Source organism: Dendrobates tinctorius, unplaced genomic scaffold, assembly GCF_039654945.1.
Source record: "Dendrobates tinctorius isolate UK_male_01 unplaced genomic scaffold, ASM3965494v1 ptg000084l, whole genome shotgun sequence".
In the NCBI taxonomy this organism is placed as follows: domain Eukaryota; kingdom Metazoa; phylum Chordata; class Amphibia; order Anura; family Dendrobatidae; genus Dendrobates; species Dendrobates tinctorius.
The window spans coordinates 2,294,943-2,311,389 of NW_027361752.1; the positions used below are offsets into that span (position 1 = coordinate 2,294,943).

At 42.2% G+C, this 16,447-nt stretch overlaps 1 protein-coding gene across 1 annotated transcript in view; it reads left to right on the top strand.

Moving 5' to 3' along the window:
* The first annotated feature begins 8,025 nt into the window (after nt 1–8,025).
* The window catches only part of COL8A1 (collagen type VIII alpha 1 chain), a 194,252-nt gene continuing 185,830 nt past the window's right edge, over nt 8,026–16,447 (top strand). The window contains exons 1-2 of the mRNA XM_073584400.1: nt 8,026–8,107; nt 11,671–11,681. Of these exons, the coding sequence (XP_073440501.1) occupies nt 8,026–8,107; nt 11,671–11,681 (93 nt within the window). The remainder of the gene's footprint in view (nt 8,108–11,670; nt 11,682–16,447) is intronic.

The following is a 16,447-nucleotide window of genomic DNA, read 5'->3' on the forward strand; positions in this document are numbered from 1 at the left end:
GGTCGCAGCCTCCGCAGGGGCGGCCTAGAAGTGGGTGACTTCTCCCTCCCTTGTTCCTCCATCTTCTCGTCTTCTTTCATCATGGCGTCCTGGTGTTCTTCCTCTTGCTCCGCCCTTCTGCTCACCACTGGCTTTCTCTGCCCCTCCTTCCGGGGGGCGGCATCTTCTTCCCGCGCCTCCATACCAAGCCAGTATACGAACCCCTCGGGGGATGGGCCATGCATCGGTCACATAGTAATTCAGGCAGGGACAGCCCAAGACTCTTCGCAGTCTTTTCTTAGGACCTCCCATCTCTTCATGCCCTTATCTGCGCCAGCGGCCATTTCTAATGTCCATTTTACAGTCTATTAAATTTGGTCTTCTGCACATTTTCAAAAATTGTAAATCCAAGGCACACAGAACCCGATGGCATCGGGTCTCGTCATCCTGTTCGTGATGCCAAAAATTGGGTCGCCCTCGCTTCACACAGGGCTGTGGGGCACTCGGTACCGGGCCGGTGTCGAGGCGGGAATGTGTCACAGCAGCGGTGACCCGGTCCGCGGCCCTGGGCGCCCAATATCAATGGCGGTGATGTTAATGGTGTTAAAGTTTATTAGGTAGTTCGTGACGCCACCCGTGGTGTTTGGCAAGTAAGGTGGTAAGCCAACGCTGCATGCAGATCCGCTGGGACTGATGGTGTGGTGCAGCAGAGATGGTATAGCTCCCCACAGGTGGAGCTGTAGTCCCAGGGCAGTGTAGGTGCAGTGGATGAGGTGCGGCGCAGAATGGTATGGAGGCTGGTACCCAGGTGTAGTGGTGCTAGAATAACTGGAGGACACCAGAGTATGCGGTTCCAAAGCTTTACTCACTGTTTGCAGTTCACACAACTGCCTGCCTCCATACCGTGTTCTCCAGGTCAGGGCTCCAGCCAACCTCCAGGCAGGATAGGATTCTCCCTTCCACACTCCGCCAACATGTACCTTACTGAACGACTCCTCCAATGCGCCTTTAGGTGCGAAGCACTCCAGTGCTTAGTTACCCTGGAATGCCTCTCTCTAGGTGTTCCTAGTCTTTACTTGTATGACAGACAGCTGTAGCCTGCTTCGGGGACTCCACTCTACGTCCCCGCTCTCTATCCATGTTGCTGTTGTGTCCCAAGTCTATGATGGGAGCATGGCGTTAGCGGCTCACTACTCCTCCGGTGTCTGTTGCCAGACATAAAGATCCAATCAACCTCGGGGACCGGGCCCCGGCCTTTGCGCTCTCTGGACTGGAAGGGTTATCTCTCTTTCTCAACCTGCTTCCCACCGTCCTTCTATTCTCCTTCGTTCCGATCTGTTCTATCTCTCTCTTATAGAAGGTTAGGTTATCAATCTTATCAGTCTCTTTCTCTGGTCTTTCTCGTGCCAGCAGCCCAGATCACTGGGACCTACTGCAGCACGTCCCTCAGACACCCATCTTCTCTCTTCTCTCTCCTCTAACCAACTAACCAATAACTTTCACTCTTCCCTCTCTTTTATATCTAACTCCACCCGCCTCCCCAGCACCTCTCATGTTACGAAGCCAGGGACCACAAAAGGCACCCTATGGCCTTTCCAGCGTAAAGCATGGATGGGTCCCTGCTGAACTATCCTGCGTGTGGGGTGCAGGTGTGGAGCATGGTCAGGAGTTCCCACCTTACCTGGATGGTGGGGCACCACACCTTAGAAGAAGGTGCAGTACCTCTGTGGCGACTGAATCCTCAGGGGGCACCACAGGATCATTTCATAAATGACATTCATATTTGGGGTGATATGCAGTTCCTTTTCATCTCCAAACATTATGGCATCCAAAGAGTTCAATTTTGGTCTCATCTTACCCGACTATATTCTGAGAGGAAGACGAAGGTATCACTCATGCACTGCTGATATTCAATTATCAGTGAAATTAAAACATTTACTTAGACAGGTTTAAAAGTCAACGCGTTTTGAGGTCCAGGTTTTGTCCTGATGAAGAAATCCTGCGTGACCTTGAAACGCGTAGACTTTGAAGGGTATGCGTTCACGGTCAGGATTCCGAGTGCTTTGGACGCAGCGGACACCCGCCCTGCCCAAAGCGCTGCCCCCTTTCGTACGCGCGGTGATTCCGCATGTGTTCAATGACCGCATCCTATACATAGACTGTGCCAGTTATCCTGCGGAGACTGAGCGTCTCCGCAAGATAAATAAACCATGTCCGGTTACGAAGGTCTGCCACCTGCTTCTTTGTACGCATAGTGGAGATGGGATTTCATGAAATCTCCTCCACTATGCTGTAACATCTGGACGCTGCGGATTGGACGCTGCGGCTATATGCAGCGTCCAATCCGCAGCAAATCCTTGACCTATTGCGCTTTTTCTTTCCCAGTTTTTTGCTTCCGCTATCAGACTATATTCTCTTGGTATTTTACAGGCTTGTCTAAATGTTGTTGATCAAACTTTAAACGCGCAAGAACATGCTTTTTGATCAGCAATGATGATACTGATTGCATCTTATTAGTGATGAGCGAGTATACTCGTTGCTCGGATTTTCCCGAGCATGCTCGGGTGTCCTCAGAGTATTTTGGTGTGCTCGGAAATTTAGTTTTCGTCGCTTCAGCTGCATGATTTTCAGCTGCTGAACAGCCTGAATACATGTGGGAATTCCCTAACAAACAGGCATTACTCACATGTATTCAGGCTGCCAAGCAGCAGCAAATCATGCAGCTGCGTCGACAGAAACTAAATCTCCGAGCACGCAAAAATACTCGGAGGTCACCCGAGTATGCTCGGAAAAACCCGAGCATGCTCGGAAAAACCCGAGCAATGAGTATACTCGCTCATCACTACATCTCATCTGTTCTGCGGTTCATCTATGGTCCACTGTCTGATGATGGCTGGTAACAACAACTCCAAGTATCTCCTTACCATTGTAAAGGACATACTGGTAGTTGTAGGTTCATGCGATACAATTGTTTATGTTGCTGGCCTGATATTACAATTGATCACCTTGGTGCTGTATTCCTCTACTGATGTTGGTTGTGCTGCTTTTTTGTACTGACGAGGTTTCTGGTAATGTGTACTGATGGTGGTTGTAATGTTATGTACGGTAATGGTGGTTCTGATTATGGTTTTCTATTCTGTTGGTGATCCTGGTGATGTATTTCTGTACTGATGGAGGTTTTGGTGATGTATTCCTGTACTAATAGTGGTTCTGGTACTGGATTTATGTACTGATGTTGGTTGTGGTGATGTATTCCTGTGCTGATGGTGGTTCTGGTGATGTAATGGTGATGTATTTCTGCACTCATATGGGTTCTGGTGCTGTATTTCTGCACTGTTAGTGGTTCTGTTACTGGATTTCTGTACTGCTGGTGATTCTGGTGATTTAGTTCTGCATTGATTATGTTTCTGCTGACATATTGTTCTACTAATGATGCTTGTGATACAATATTTCTGTACTGTTGGCGATTCTGCTGATCTATCTCTGTACTAGTGGTGGTTCTGGTGATGTATTCTTGTACTGTTATTAGTTCTGATCTTGTACACATGTAGATATCCATAGCTTGTCAGATATCGTGATACATGGTTATGTACTATGTAAAAACGTGCATAGTAAAATAACACAAGAGAGGAAGTATTTATAGTGAATCAGGAGGGATTAAAGGGAGTGGTCCATAACCGATTCACTATAAATACTCTGTCTTGTGTTATTTTACTATGCACCTTTTTTCTTGGCTTGATAAGGGCCCTGCGTGGCCAAAACTTTACTAACTGCTGGAAAACACTCAGGGAGTCAAAATTGTCCCTACACATGTAGATAAACTCTAAAAGAGGTATAATTTCCAAAATGGGGTGAGTTGAGGGGGAATCTGCTTTTCTAACACTTAGGGGCTCTGTATATGGAATCTGTAAACTGCTGAAAATCTGCGCTGCAGGAGGCAAATAGGGCTTCATCCCTCCTGAGTCTCGCTGTGTGGCTAAGCAGTACTGTACCCACATACTGGGTATTTCTACTTTCAACACAAATTGTGGGACAAATTTTGGTGCCATTCTTACCCATTTACCAGTGTGAAAATGTAAAATCTTGGGCTAACACAAAATTTTAGTGGTAAAAATGTAATTGTTTTTTCTTCACTGCCCAATGGTATAGAATTCTGTGACACACCTATAGTGTCAATATGATCAATGCAACCCTAGATAAATTCATTGAGAGATGTAGTTTGTAAAATGTGGTCATTTATGGGGGGTTCTGCTGTTCTGGCACATTTAAAACTCTACCAGTGTAACATGGTACCCTCAAACAAGTCCAGCAAAATCTGAACTCCAGTATGGTGTGTCTTCCCTTCTTAACTTTGCACTGTGCCTCAAAAGGAGTTTTTGAACATATATGAGGTATCGGTGTACTCATGAAAAATTGCACAACAAATTTTGGGGTCCATTTTCTCCTGCTATCCTTTGGGGCTAAAACAACATTTTTGTGGGAAAAAATATATATATTTTTTTTTTTTCATTTTCACAGATCAAGGTTGTAAAATTCTTTGAAGCACCTGTGGGTTCCAGCTGCTCACCTCACATCTAGATAAATTCCTTGAGGGGTCTAGTTTCTAAAATAGGGTCACTTGTGGGAGGTTTCTACTGTTTAGGCAAATCAGTGGCTCACCAAATGCGACATGACGCCTGCAGAACATTCCATCAAAATCTACGTTGCAAAATGTCATTCCATCTTTTCTGAGTCCGGCCGTGCACCCAAACAGTAGATTTCCTTCACATATTGGGTATTGTATGGTGCATTTTCTTCTGCTACCCTTGGAAAATTAAAAAAATGGGGCCAAAAGAACATTTATGTGGGAAAAATGTGATTTGTTATATTCACAGCTCAAAATTATAAAATTCTGTGAAGCAGCTGGGGGTTTAAGGTGCTCACCACACATCTAGATACATTCATTGAAGGGTCTAGTTTCCAAAATGGGGTCAGTTCTTAGGGGTTTCCACTCTTTAGGCACATCAGGGGCTCTCCCAATGCTACATGGCATCCGCTAATGATTCCAGCAAATTTTGCATTCAAAAAAGTCAAATGGTGCACCTCCCTTCCGAGCCCTGCCGTGCACTCAAACAGTAGTTTTAATTCACGTATTGCATATCGGCATACTCAGAAGAAATTGCGCAACATATTGTATGGTGCATTTTCTTCTTTTACTCTTGTAAAAATAAAACAAATGGGGCTAAAAGCTCATTTTTGTGGGAAAAATGTGATTTTTTATTTTCACGGCTCAATGTTATAAACTTCTGTGAAGCACCTGGGAGCTCAAGATTCTTACCACACACCTAGATACAGTCACTGAGGGGTCTAGTTTCCAAAATGGGGTTCCTTGTCAGGGGTTTCCACTCTAGGCACATCAGGGGTTCTCCAAACCGCAACACGGTGTCCGCTAATTATTCCAGCAAATTTTGCATTCAAAAAGTCAAATGGTGATTCTTCCCTTCTGAGCCCTGCCAAACTGTAGTTTTCCCCCAAATATGAAGTATCGGCATGCTCAGGAAAAATTGCACAACAAATTTTGGGGTCCATTTTCTCTAGTTACCCTTGTGAAAATAAAAAAATGGGTCTAAAGTAACATTTTTGTGAAAAAAAGTTAAATGTTCATTTTTTCCTTCCACATTACAATAATTCCTGTGAAACACCTCAAAAGTTAATGAACTTCTTGAATGTGGTGCTGAGTATCTTGTGGAATGCAGTATTTAGAATGGTGAAAATTTGGGGTATATTTTGTCATATAGGCCCCTCAAAGTCACTTCAAATGTGATGTGGACACTAAAAAAATGGTTTTGTAAATTTTGTTGTAAAAATCGGTGGTCAACTTTTAACCCTTATAACTTTCTAAAAAAAATGGTGTTTCAAAAATTGTGCTGATGTAAAGTAGGCATGTGGGAAATATTATTTATTAACTATTTTACGTGAGATAACTCTCTGATTTAAGGGCATAAAAATTAAAAGTTTTAAAATTGCTAAAGTTTCAAACTTTTTGCCAAGTTTCCAATATTTTTACAAGTTGAATTGAACAAATTTTACCACCATCATGAAGTACAATATGTCACGAGAAAACGATATCAGAATCACTAGAATCCATTGAATCGTTTCCTTTATTACCTCAAATTGTGATACTTGTCAGAGTTGAAAAATTGGCCTGGTCAGGAAGTTGAGAACATGCTTTCGGGGTAAAGGGGTTAAAGACTAAGAATAAGGGTAAGGCCGGGGTCACACTTGCGTGAAACTCGCACGAGTCTCACGTCTCAATAGAGTCTAGCGTCTCAATACCCAGCGCTGCCGCGGCACTCGGACTGGAGCGCTCAGCTGCTTAGATATACATGCAGCCACACACTCTGGTTCTGAGTGCCGGCGGCAGTGCCGGGTGTTGAGACGTGAGACTTGTACAAGTTTCTCGCAAGTGTGACCCCGGCCTAAGAATAATTGTCTATAACCGGAAACTCGCAAGTTAATGGATTTTTTTTTAAATTCTTTTTGCTTTTTTTTCCCACTCTGTTTCTAATTGCACAGTACAAATTATGTTTTAACATTTTCTCATTGGTGCTGGAGCTCAGTACTCATGGACCCTTCTTCCATTTTTGATCTGGATACCAGCCTGGTGTGTTCCTACATTCCGTGCACCACACCTCGGCCAAACAAGGTCTACCAGGTTCCCTATGCGAATACAAGTGGTTTCACACTGAATTGTCCTCACTGGAAAGTGAGCTGATTACCATTTTTTTCTCCGTTGCAAAAAATCCTAGATTCGCTTTAGCTTATCATACGGCCTTTCTCTTTAATTTGGTCAACATCTGATCTGACATGTATGGAAAAATCTACAGAAAATATAAAAACATAAACTTATATGGAGTAGGCTACACGTACGCTAAGCCACCACCCCAATCGACCACCAACGTGGTTGCACTGCTTTCATTACCAGTGATCTAATGTTTATGTCCTATCCAATAGATTGGTGATAAATGTTATTTATGGGGAGATTTTTTTTTAATACTCGCCTATGTTAAAGTTCACCTTTACAAGAAATGCTGATAGTCACTGGTGGACAGGGACAGAAAAGGGCCCCTGAGCAAGAACAATATATGGGCCTTTTGCAGCCCAAAAGCTCCTAAAAATGAAAAATTGCACCTGCATGGAGGTAGAAATGGACCCCCTGACCTCTTCAGCCCCTGTGCGGTCGCACAGGTTGCCCCAAAGATTTTTCCACCCCTGCTAATTATAGGGGCACTTGTCATATAATATATGCATTAGAATGGGAGAAATCAACAGCTAATCTAAATTTCAAAAACATTTCAAAATATGAGCTGACCCTCAAAAAACAGAAAAATATTTAGCAAATCCTAATTTATATTCATTTCAGAATCTATGACACGTGAACGAGTGCTGAGAATGTCCTAAGAGAAAGAAAATTGTAACGTTTAGGACACTTTCAATTACAATCACAGTCGTCCTTCTTTACAAAGATCACATATTGAACAAAAAGTCAAAAATCCAAAGTAGCACCTGCATGAAAGTCACATAGTGACTGGAAGTAAAGTATGCTCCCCTCCTCCACTGGATCTGGTACCTGCTTGCCACAAGACACTGCGCTACTGAACTACAGAGAAATGACACCATGGTTGGAGTGCAGTCTTCCAATGTCTTCTGAGTATTTTTTTTTCCTTTTCTTTTACTGGACCCTTTTTATGTAATTACAGTTATTGTAACTGTAAAACATCCCAGTAAAAGAAAACTGTACTTTGTAGCTTCTGTTCCTCTCCTCCCTTTTCAGAACTTTCACTTGCTGAGTTATGAGATGACAAGCTGATCCAGGGGATGGATGACTTTCACATGCATTTTCTTCCACTTGCAAATTCTTTTTTCTTCTTCTGCAGCCCATATGACTTTGCTTTTCCCTTTCTCATTTGCTCTCTGGTTAGACAGACTGCCTTGTCTGAATGCTACATTCTCAGCCCACCTACTACAGGAGAACTCTCCTCCCACCTGCAGATAAAAGCCAAGTGAATGTTACCAGCAGCTGATCAGAGCACTTTCTCAGTCCCTCACTGTCACATATCTACTGCATCATACCTTTCTCTTGGATCTTGCATTCACTAAGGTAAGATGATGACAATCCTTCCCTTGTCTTATATCTACCTGCTCATTCAATAGGAAAAAGTTTTAAAAAAAAAAAAGTTCTAAAAACTTTTTTTTTTAACTTTGCAGCAAAAAAAAAAAAAAAATATCACCAAATGTTTTTGATATTGCAAAGCTTGGGATTGTGCTGAAGGTATTTTATAATTCACATATGTTTTTGTTACTATTGCTTTAGCGAAATTCTTAGATGGTGTAATGAATAGGCGCCAAATATTGCACTCCGATGTGGGACAAACTATCACTGCTGGAACTGGTAGCAGGTGTACATGAGCTTCCTAAGCAGCAGCAATGTGTGGAGCTTCATCTTTTCTGCAGGGATGTGTAGAATGTCAGTATAGACAGAAAGCAGGTGGACAGGAACTCAAGAATTGATATTCTACCCCCTTTGGCTGCTAATCTTCTGATACTCCAAAACTAGGGCACTGTGTTTTACAGAAAAGATTTTCAGTTGGAAAATTCCGGGTATTAAAATTAGGAAGTCGTTGAACTAGTTTCACAGATGGATAAAAGAAGCTAATGTAGAAGTAGAAATCAAGCCGTTTAGTTCTTCTCATTATTGCTCGATTTGTCCATAGGATTAGCACATCCATACAACAGCATTGCCTTGTGTAAATAGATGTAGGTCTCGGAATGGGATGGTTCGGTGGAAGTATGTAGTGTCTCCTTTCTACGCATATTGAAAAAAAATTAACTAAATAGTCTCTAATGAAATGAAAATCCCTGGCAATATAAACATGGGGATGGTTATAGCCCCAACCACTACTTGAGATTTTTTTTGTATAATTTGTTATTAATATTCCTTTAATTGGGATTTCCTAGCATAGCAGAGAGTATTCTGCGCTTGATTCATTTTGGATGGTCCATTAGGATGGATCATAGAAAGTTTCATGGCTGATGGTAAATTTCGAAGTAATGAAAAGATGATGGAAGCTCACTTTGGATCATTAAAAAGCTATAGTTAAGTAATTTAAGAAAAATATAGGATTGAAAACATATGTGACCGCATTTATAATGTACTCTGTGTAGTTTCTATCCGTAACATCTGTAATGCTGTATATGGAGATCATGGAACTGTGGTTGCAATTGTCCTTGAATCTTGGTGATACACTTATTTTCATGATTCAGAAGATAGATTGGCAATCAGGTAAATCTTTACTTACCCCTTACTAGTCTTGAAATCATAAAAATTATATTAGACAGTAATAGTTTTGGTGCCCTGACAATTTTATGATGGGTTTAATGATGCCTGATGATACTCAAGGTTTATATTTGGCGGTCTGTGGCAACATGCATTTCTCAAGAAGCACCCGTTCAGAGGCTTACAAAGAATTGACGGGACCTCATTGAAAAGATTGACATGTAGACCGCTTATGGTGCTGGTGAACACTGTCACACCCCTAGCCAACTGGGATATGGTTATTTTTGGACACCTTGAGATTTATAGGGCTGTCCGAAACAGGCAAGCTCTACTCATTTGTCTCCATCAGTCTCATAGACTTCATATTGATTTATAGGATGCATACTCTACTGCTCCAATCAAACTCTTCCTCACTGCAGTAGTACAATGGTCGGGAAAAGTGGGGTCACGACCATGTTATAGTGATGACCGTTGAAGGTCCCAGAGATGAGGCCCTATGATCAAATATCTATCACTATTCCTGTGGATGGATTAACAAAATATCCATTATAGGAACCAACATCCTTGCACAGGTTCAGCTCACTAACTTTGAAAAACAGAATTGCAACACACATGGGACGCTCTTTTCCAGGGTTCATATATCAACCAAACACATGATCTGTCACATTAATACAGCCATCAAATTTTAGAATTCATCATTTGGTCAAAAGTTTATTATGGATGTACATATCCCATTACTTGGCATTTTTACTGGATGATAACTATAATGCAAGCCAATGAAGGACACTCTATTTTTATAATATGTTTTGGATAAATTCTTTATCTGGTCATATTTTGATGAAATAACAGTTTACCTATTGACCAACCTTACTGATGTATTCTTACAAGAAAAGCTTCGTAAAAAAAAGTTTGCACTCTAGTTATTGGCAGTACTTGTAATAAACACCAAAAAAAGACAAAAAGCACACAAACCTGAAATGAAAAAAAACTATAATTACAATAAAGAAAAACCTTGATTTCCATTCCTCTTTTTTTAACGGATTATCCGAGACTGTGCTTTTTTCCCCTACGAACTAAGAACTTACACACAGGTAGTTGCTAACTCCTGCCCAACACTGATCTCTATCGGCAGAGAACGGTCACAAACTTCTCATGCCAGCAATTTTGCTGCTTCATTTGACATCATGTCAACAGAGTAGCTCTTCCTCTTCCAGGCTGCTTTGTTGAAAGTGCATCACTGCCGACATCATGCTGATAGACCGCTGGCTTCCCTCAGTTAGGTAGATGGCGGGAAGCCTGCTGCCAATCAGCATGACATCAGAAGTGATGCCCCGTCAACGGAGCGGAAGAGAAGAAGCTGCTCTGTCGATGTGACATTACCAGAAGCTGCAGAATTATGCTTTGCTTATAAAGTGCCATCGGCACTTTACAGATATTATCATCGCTGTCCTCATTGGGGCTTACAATCTAGATATCCTATCAGTATGTCTTTGGAGCGTGGGAGGAAACAGGAGAAAACAGAGGAAACCCTCGCAAACATGGGAAGGACATACAAACTCCTTGCAGATGTTGTTCTTAGTGGGATTTGAACCCAGGATCGCTGGAAGGAGTGGTCCATGGCTGCTCTGAGCTGGTAGAGATTGGTGCCGGACAGAACAGTAGGTGGTTAGCAACTACTTGCCTATAAGTTCTTGGCCCCATATGAAAAAATAAACAAAGTCCTGGATAAGCCCTCTAATACTTTTTCCTTGTAAGAGCTCTACCCCATCTCTGGCATACTTTATACGATTATGTATATTGTTTTTTCTGACACATTGTCAAATCAAAGTGAATCTAGAAAAAAATGTGACTTTAACTTTTGATGTTATCAAATTGTTCTTTCTGTTCTTATATAAACACTGATGTTGATATTTTCCTCTAAGCGGGAGTTCTGGTGGAGATGGGTCAAATCTCTGCTTTATATTAGTAAGTTACATTTCTACACAGCATTTATATAATATCCAGCTCCTGACATTGAAGCAAAACCATTGAAACATTTAGCTTTGGGGCACCGTAGTATGGAGAGTCTCCCACAAAAGGATAATACAGCGGAAATTTCCTACAATATCTGTGCTAGCGAATATGGAGATTTCGTAGATGTTAAATGAGACTTCAGCTACTGTAACAAATCCCCATCTACAAACCCATCTGTTATTGATGCTTTCTTGAATTCTAATACTGTCATTCCAATGACAAACCAACTTTTTTTTGTATCCAAGGCCTTCTTTGTATTAGATTTATAATTGTCTGTGTTATGGGTAATACAATAAACACCATTTGTTAATATCACTGAAATAATACCAAAAGTGCATCTTATTGGATGTCTGTAATTCTAGGTTTGAGAAAGGTATAAAAAAAATTATAATTCTGCAGGAGTAGCTTTATGGGGCGCAAAGATAGAAGACCATGAAAGTATTGGTACCTTAAAAGTTTCTTTACTACCAACTAACTTACCAGTAGTATAAATAGCACACATGGTAGGTGGGGGTTCTCTTCCAGATTTTGCCTCATTTTAAGGAAATGGCTAGGGAACAAAGAAAGAACAATAGGGTGATATCCAGATTAACGCAGTGATCGTTGGGGGTCCACTCACGTCAAATGGTTGTATGAGACACAACTCTGAAATGACATCAAATAAGGTTCTAGCTTCCAGAGTTGATCCAACGTGGTAATGGTAGTAGTAGTAATATAGCTGGTCATCTGCCCTGCTGGCGTACATCCGATCAAGGAGTCAGAATCAGACAAAGATAGTGACAATGCAGTTTATTCTCTATGCGTTTCGAAGTATTACAACTTCTTCTCCAGGAGAACCACAGGTTATGGTTCTTTGTGGTTCTCCTGGAGAAGAAGTTGTAATACTTTGAAATGTGTAGAGAATAAACCACATTGTCAATACCTTCGTCTGATTCTGACTCCTTAATTGGATGTACTCCAACAGCGCAGATCACCTACTATGCTCCTGCTACCAGATTTTGCTTCATTCTTTAGCACATGTGATGCAATTGTTCTTTATATAGCATCTACAATATGATTCCATTATATGCATTTTCACCCAAAACTAAGACTCAGTTGGCAGCCCTTGTATGGTATCCAACTACCCTGGGTAAGGCAAAGTGTTGATATCCTCCATGTTACTCAATATCCAAGGCACATGCCCTAGATGTTTTCTCTCCAGCTTTGCCATATCATGAAGGACCCCTACTTTTTTGGAGTTTCTTGAACTTTTTATTTATAGAGTGTTTGTGTGAAATTTAATCAAACTTGTGTCCTAACCTCAGTGTTAGAAACCACTGGTATGGACAATCTCATCATATGTTCAGTGTCCGACTCCCCATATCTTTATGTACAAGCCTGTATTGAAATAAAGGCAAAATAACTAGGTATATAGAAAATTAAGCACTTTTGACATTATTTTTACTTTGTTGAGAAGAGTTCATGTTATATGTGTCCCAGTGTTGTCACCCAGTGTAGTCTCCTGCTTGTTGACAGTTTTACTTGTATGTGGCATTAATATAATGAAATTAAGACAAAAAGTTGATGTGACCCATGTTAGTCAATATCCATGGCACATGCCCTGATTGTTATCGCATGGTTTAGCTACATTATTAATTACCCTTTCTTTTCAGAGTTTCTTGAACTTTTCATTTATGGAGTGATTGTGTGAAGTTTGGTCAAAATTGTCCAAGACTCAGTGTTAGGAACAGGCCCAGATTGGTAATATAACCAACCGGGCATTTTCCCGCTGGGCCGCTGTCATGTGGGCCACGGGCGGCAGCGCCCGATCATCTGGCCGCTTGCCAGCTCATGTGGCCACTGGCCTGGCTGTTGCTTCTGCTGCCAGCCCTCTGTGGGCACAGCGGTTATAGTTTCCAACCCTCCCGCACTGCAAGGAGATAAGCTGCCACGCCCCCCCACGCACCCCATCCTCGTTGTAGCATGAGACCTACCCCCCCGCAGCCACTCAGAGCGTCGCTTCCCTGCTCTCTCCTCTGTTCACAGGACCTGTGATGAGGTCACATGAGGGGAGGAGTCAGGGGTTACCTGATCAGGAGCCTTTGTCCAGACCCCTGATCATGTGACCACTGACTCCGCCCCTCATGTGACCTCATCACAGGTCCTGTGTGATCAGCATTGCCTCTTGATGTCTGCAAGACTCTGCTGTGCTGTTGTCATGGTGCTGGATGAGGTAAGTATGTGTGGGGTCAGGAGGGGTTTACAGGGTAGATGTAGCAGAGCCGTGTGTACGAGGTGTACGGAGCGGAGCCGTGTGTGTACGAGGTGTACAGAGTGGAGCCGTGTGTGTGCGAGGTGTATGGAGAGGAACCGTGCGTGTATGAGGTGTACAGAGCGAAGCCGCGTGTACGAGGTGTACGGAGCGGAGCCGCGCGTGTACTTGGTGTACGGAGCGGAGCTGTGTGTGTATGGGGTATACGGAGCGGAGACGTGTGTGTACGGAGTGGAGCCATTTGTGTCTGGGATGTACGGAGCGGAGCCAAGTATGTACGAAGCATACAAAGCGGGCTTTTCCCATGGACACAGGAGTACACGGCGGAGCCCCGAGGAACATTTTAAAGCACACACATGATGTTCCACCTGAAGTGATGTGCTGAAAGCTGACCAGAAATGAGATAATTTCTTGAGGAGATTGTGACGGAACCAGGAATGCTTCAGATCCATCACCATGTCCTCCTCCAGCAGCGCAGACAGCAGGATTGCCTTGGAATCGGGGATGCCGGCCATGTGAGCGGGTCATGATATGTCCTGCATCGGGAGGCTCAGGGAGCCGGCCTGCTATAGTATCTTTGTAGAATCTTTCTTTATTTCTTTCTCTCTTTTTCTCTCTTTCTCTGTTCTTTTCTTTCTCATTCTCTGTTCTGTCTTTTCCTCATTTTCTTTCTCTCTGTTCTTTCTTTCTCTCTCTAATCTTTCTTTTTCTTTCCTCTCTTTCTCTCTGTTCTTTCTTTCTTTTCTTTACATCTTTCTTTCTCTCTCTGTTCTTTCTCTGTCTCTCTCTGTTCTTTCTTTCTTTCCCCTCTTTCTTTCTCTCTCTGTTCTTTCTTCTTTCTCTCTGTTCTTTCTCTCTCTGTTCTTTCTTTCTCTCTCGCTCTCCTTTCTTTCTCTCTCTGTTTTCTTTTTTCTCTCTCTCTGTTTTCTCTCTTCCTTAGTGCCAGTCAGTGTGCCCATAAAGCCAGCCACTGTGCCTTCAGTACCAGTCAGTGTGATCAGCAGTGCTAAATGGGTGCGATTAGGCGTGGACATGGGTGTGACTAGTTGTGAAATGGGTGTGGCCGGGCATGGCCTAAAATTTGCAGCGGCGCACGCTGCAGTCTTTGTCCCTCTTTCCCTTCTTCAAAAGTTGGGAGGTATGATAGGGGCAGCTATGACCAGGGGGTCTGGTTGCCCAATGGATAGCAGTTCTGCCAGGAATTCTGTCACCGTGCGTACAAAAGGGGACAGAGCTTTGGGAGGAGTACTGTACCTAAAAGCAATAAATAGGACTGAGCTGAAATACTGGGCACAGCTCTGACTACATGTTATATAGTCGTGTTAATCTCCTCTCACTTCTTGTAACCTACAACTGTACAAAAATATTATATAGTCACCATGTGACTAGTGGGCCTGTGTAACTTCAAATGCCAGGGCTGAATTTTAGTCCCAGTCCGGTTAGGAACCACCGGTGTGGACAATCTCATCGTATCTTCAATGTTCTCATAGCTTTATGAACGTGCCTGTATTAAGATTAAAAAATAATTAAGTATATAGAAAATTAAGCCCATTTTACCTTACTTCTAATTTGTTGGGAGGAGTTTGTCATCTGTGTCCAAAAGTGGCCACCCAGTGCTTGTGATGTGTGTGTACCGCCTATTGATGGTTTTGCTAAGACATGTCTTTTAAGTAGTAAAATTACCTAAAAATTATGCTCCGTGTAACATAAAAAAGAGGCAAAAAGAGAAAAGAATTTGGAGCTCTTATATATAAAAAGAAACAGAAATGTCCCTGGTCATGAACAATGAAAATGGCTTGGTCTTGAACTGGTTACCCTATGTCGCAGAAAGGGAAGGGTTGATCGATTCAGTAAGAGGTCCAACAAAAGCTTTTTGCCTTGACCAAAAAAATAGGGATATGAAGCTAGGGGCAGCATTGTTTTCCTGGTTGATAAACCCTAGTCATACCTCTGTTTTAACAATGACCAAAATAAGGACATCTCATCTAACAAATCCATACCCTGCTCAGGGCTGATGAGGGGTAAGAACTATTACCCAGCTGTATGCAGATAGGTGTCTGGTTTGGTTTATTTGAGATTTGAGTTTTTTTTCTCCTGGAGGAGAATTGATTTGCATTTTTCTCCAAGTGGTGCTTTTCTGTAAAGTCTCCATACACCAGTCAGTTCTCCTAAGCAAGAACCAGCTCCTCTAGAGTTGTGTGTAAACTAACTCTGTTCACTTCAAGACTAGGAATTTTGGCTCTTTTTACGTTTGTGGCTTTCTATGTTAATGTTAGAGTGAAATAACTTGTATTTAAATCTATTGTTTTAGGGCCATGTAGCAAGTCTTAAAGCTATGTAACTTTTTTTTCTATTTATGTTCCAGTAAAGATCCATCTTCCACTCCTTCTCGCTTTGCAAACATTCACTGCGTCTTGTTAGAGTGTGCTATTACAACCTGATTATAAAATGTGTCTGCTAATGGCATTAAAACTCTACCCCTTTGCCAACGATAGCACATTTTTGATACTGTACACTACAGTAAGTTCAACTTCTGTTTAAGCCATTTTAGCCAAAAATCTGCAGCTTGTTGCAGGACCTCACATTTTTGCGCCTCTATAGAAGGTAGCCACTTTGTGATTGTTCTATGAAGATTTTCACTAGTATTCCCGTTGTGTTAAAAGCTTCTGCACCGTTCCTAAATTGCATCAAAATGTTATGATTCCTGTTCTTCGAGACTTCAAGGCAGCAAAAAGATGGCTCCTTAAAGAGAATCTGTCACCCTATTTTCAGCCTATAAGCTGCGGCCACCGCCATCAGGGGCTTATCTACAGCATTCTGTAATGCTGTAGATAAGCCCCCGATGTAACCTGAAAGATAAGAAAAACAAGTTAGATTATACTAACCAG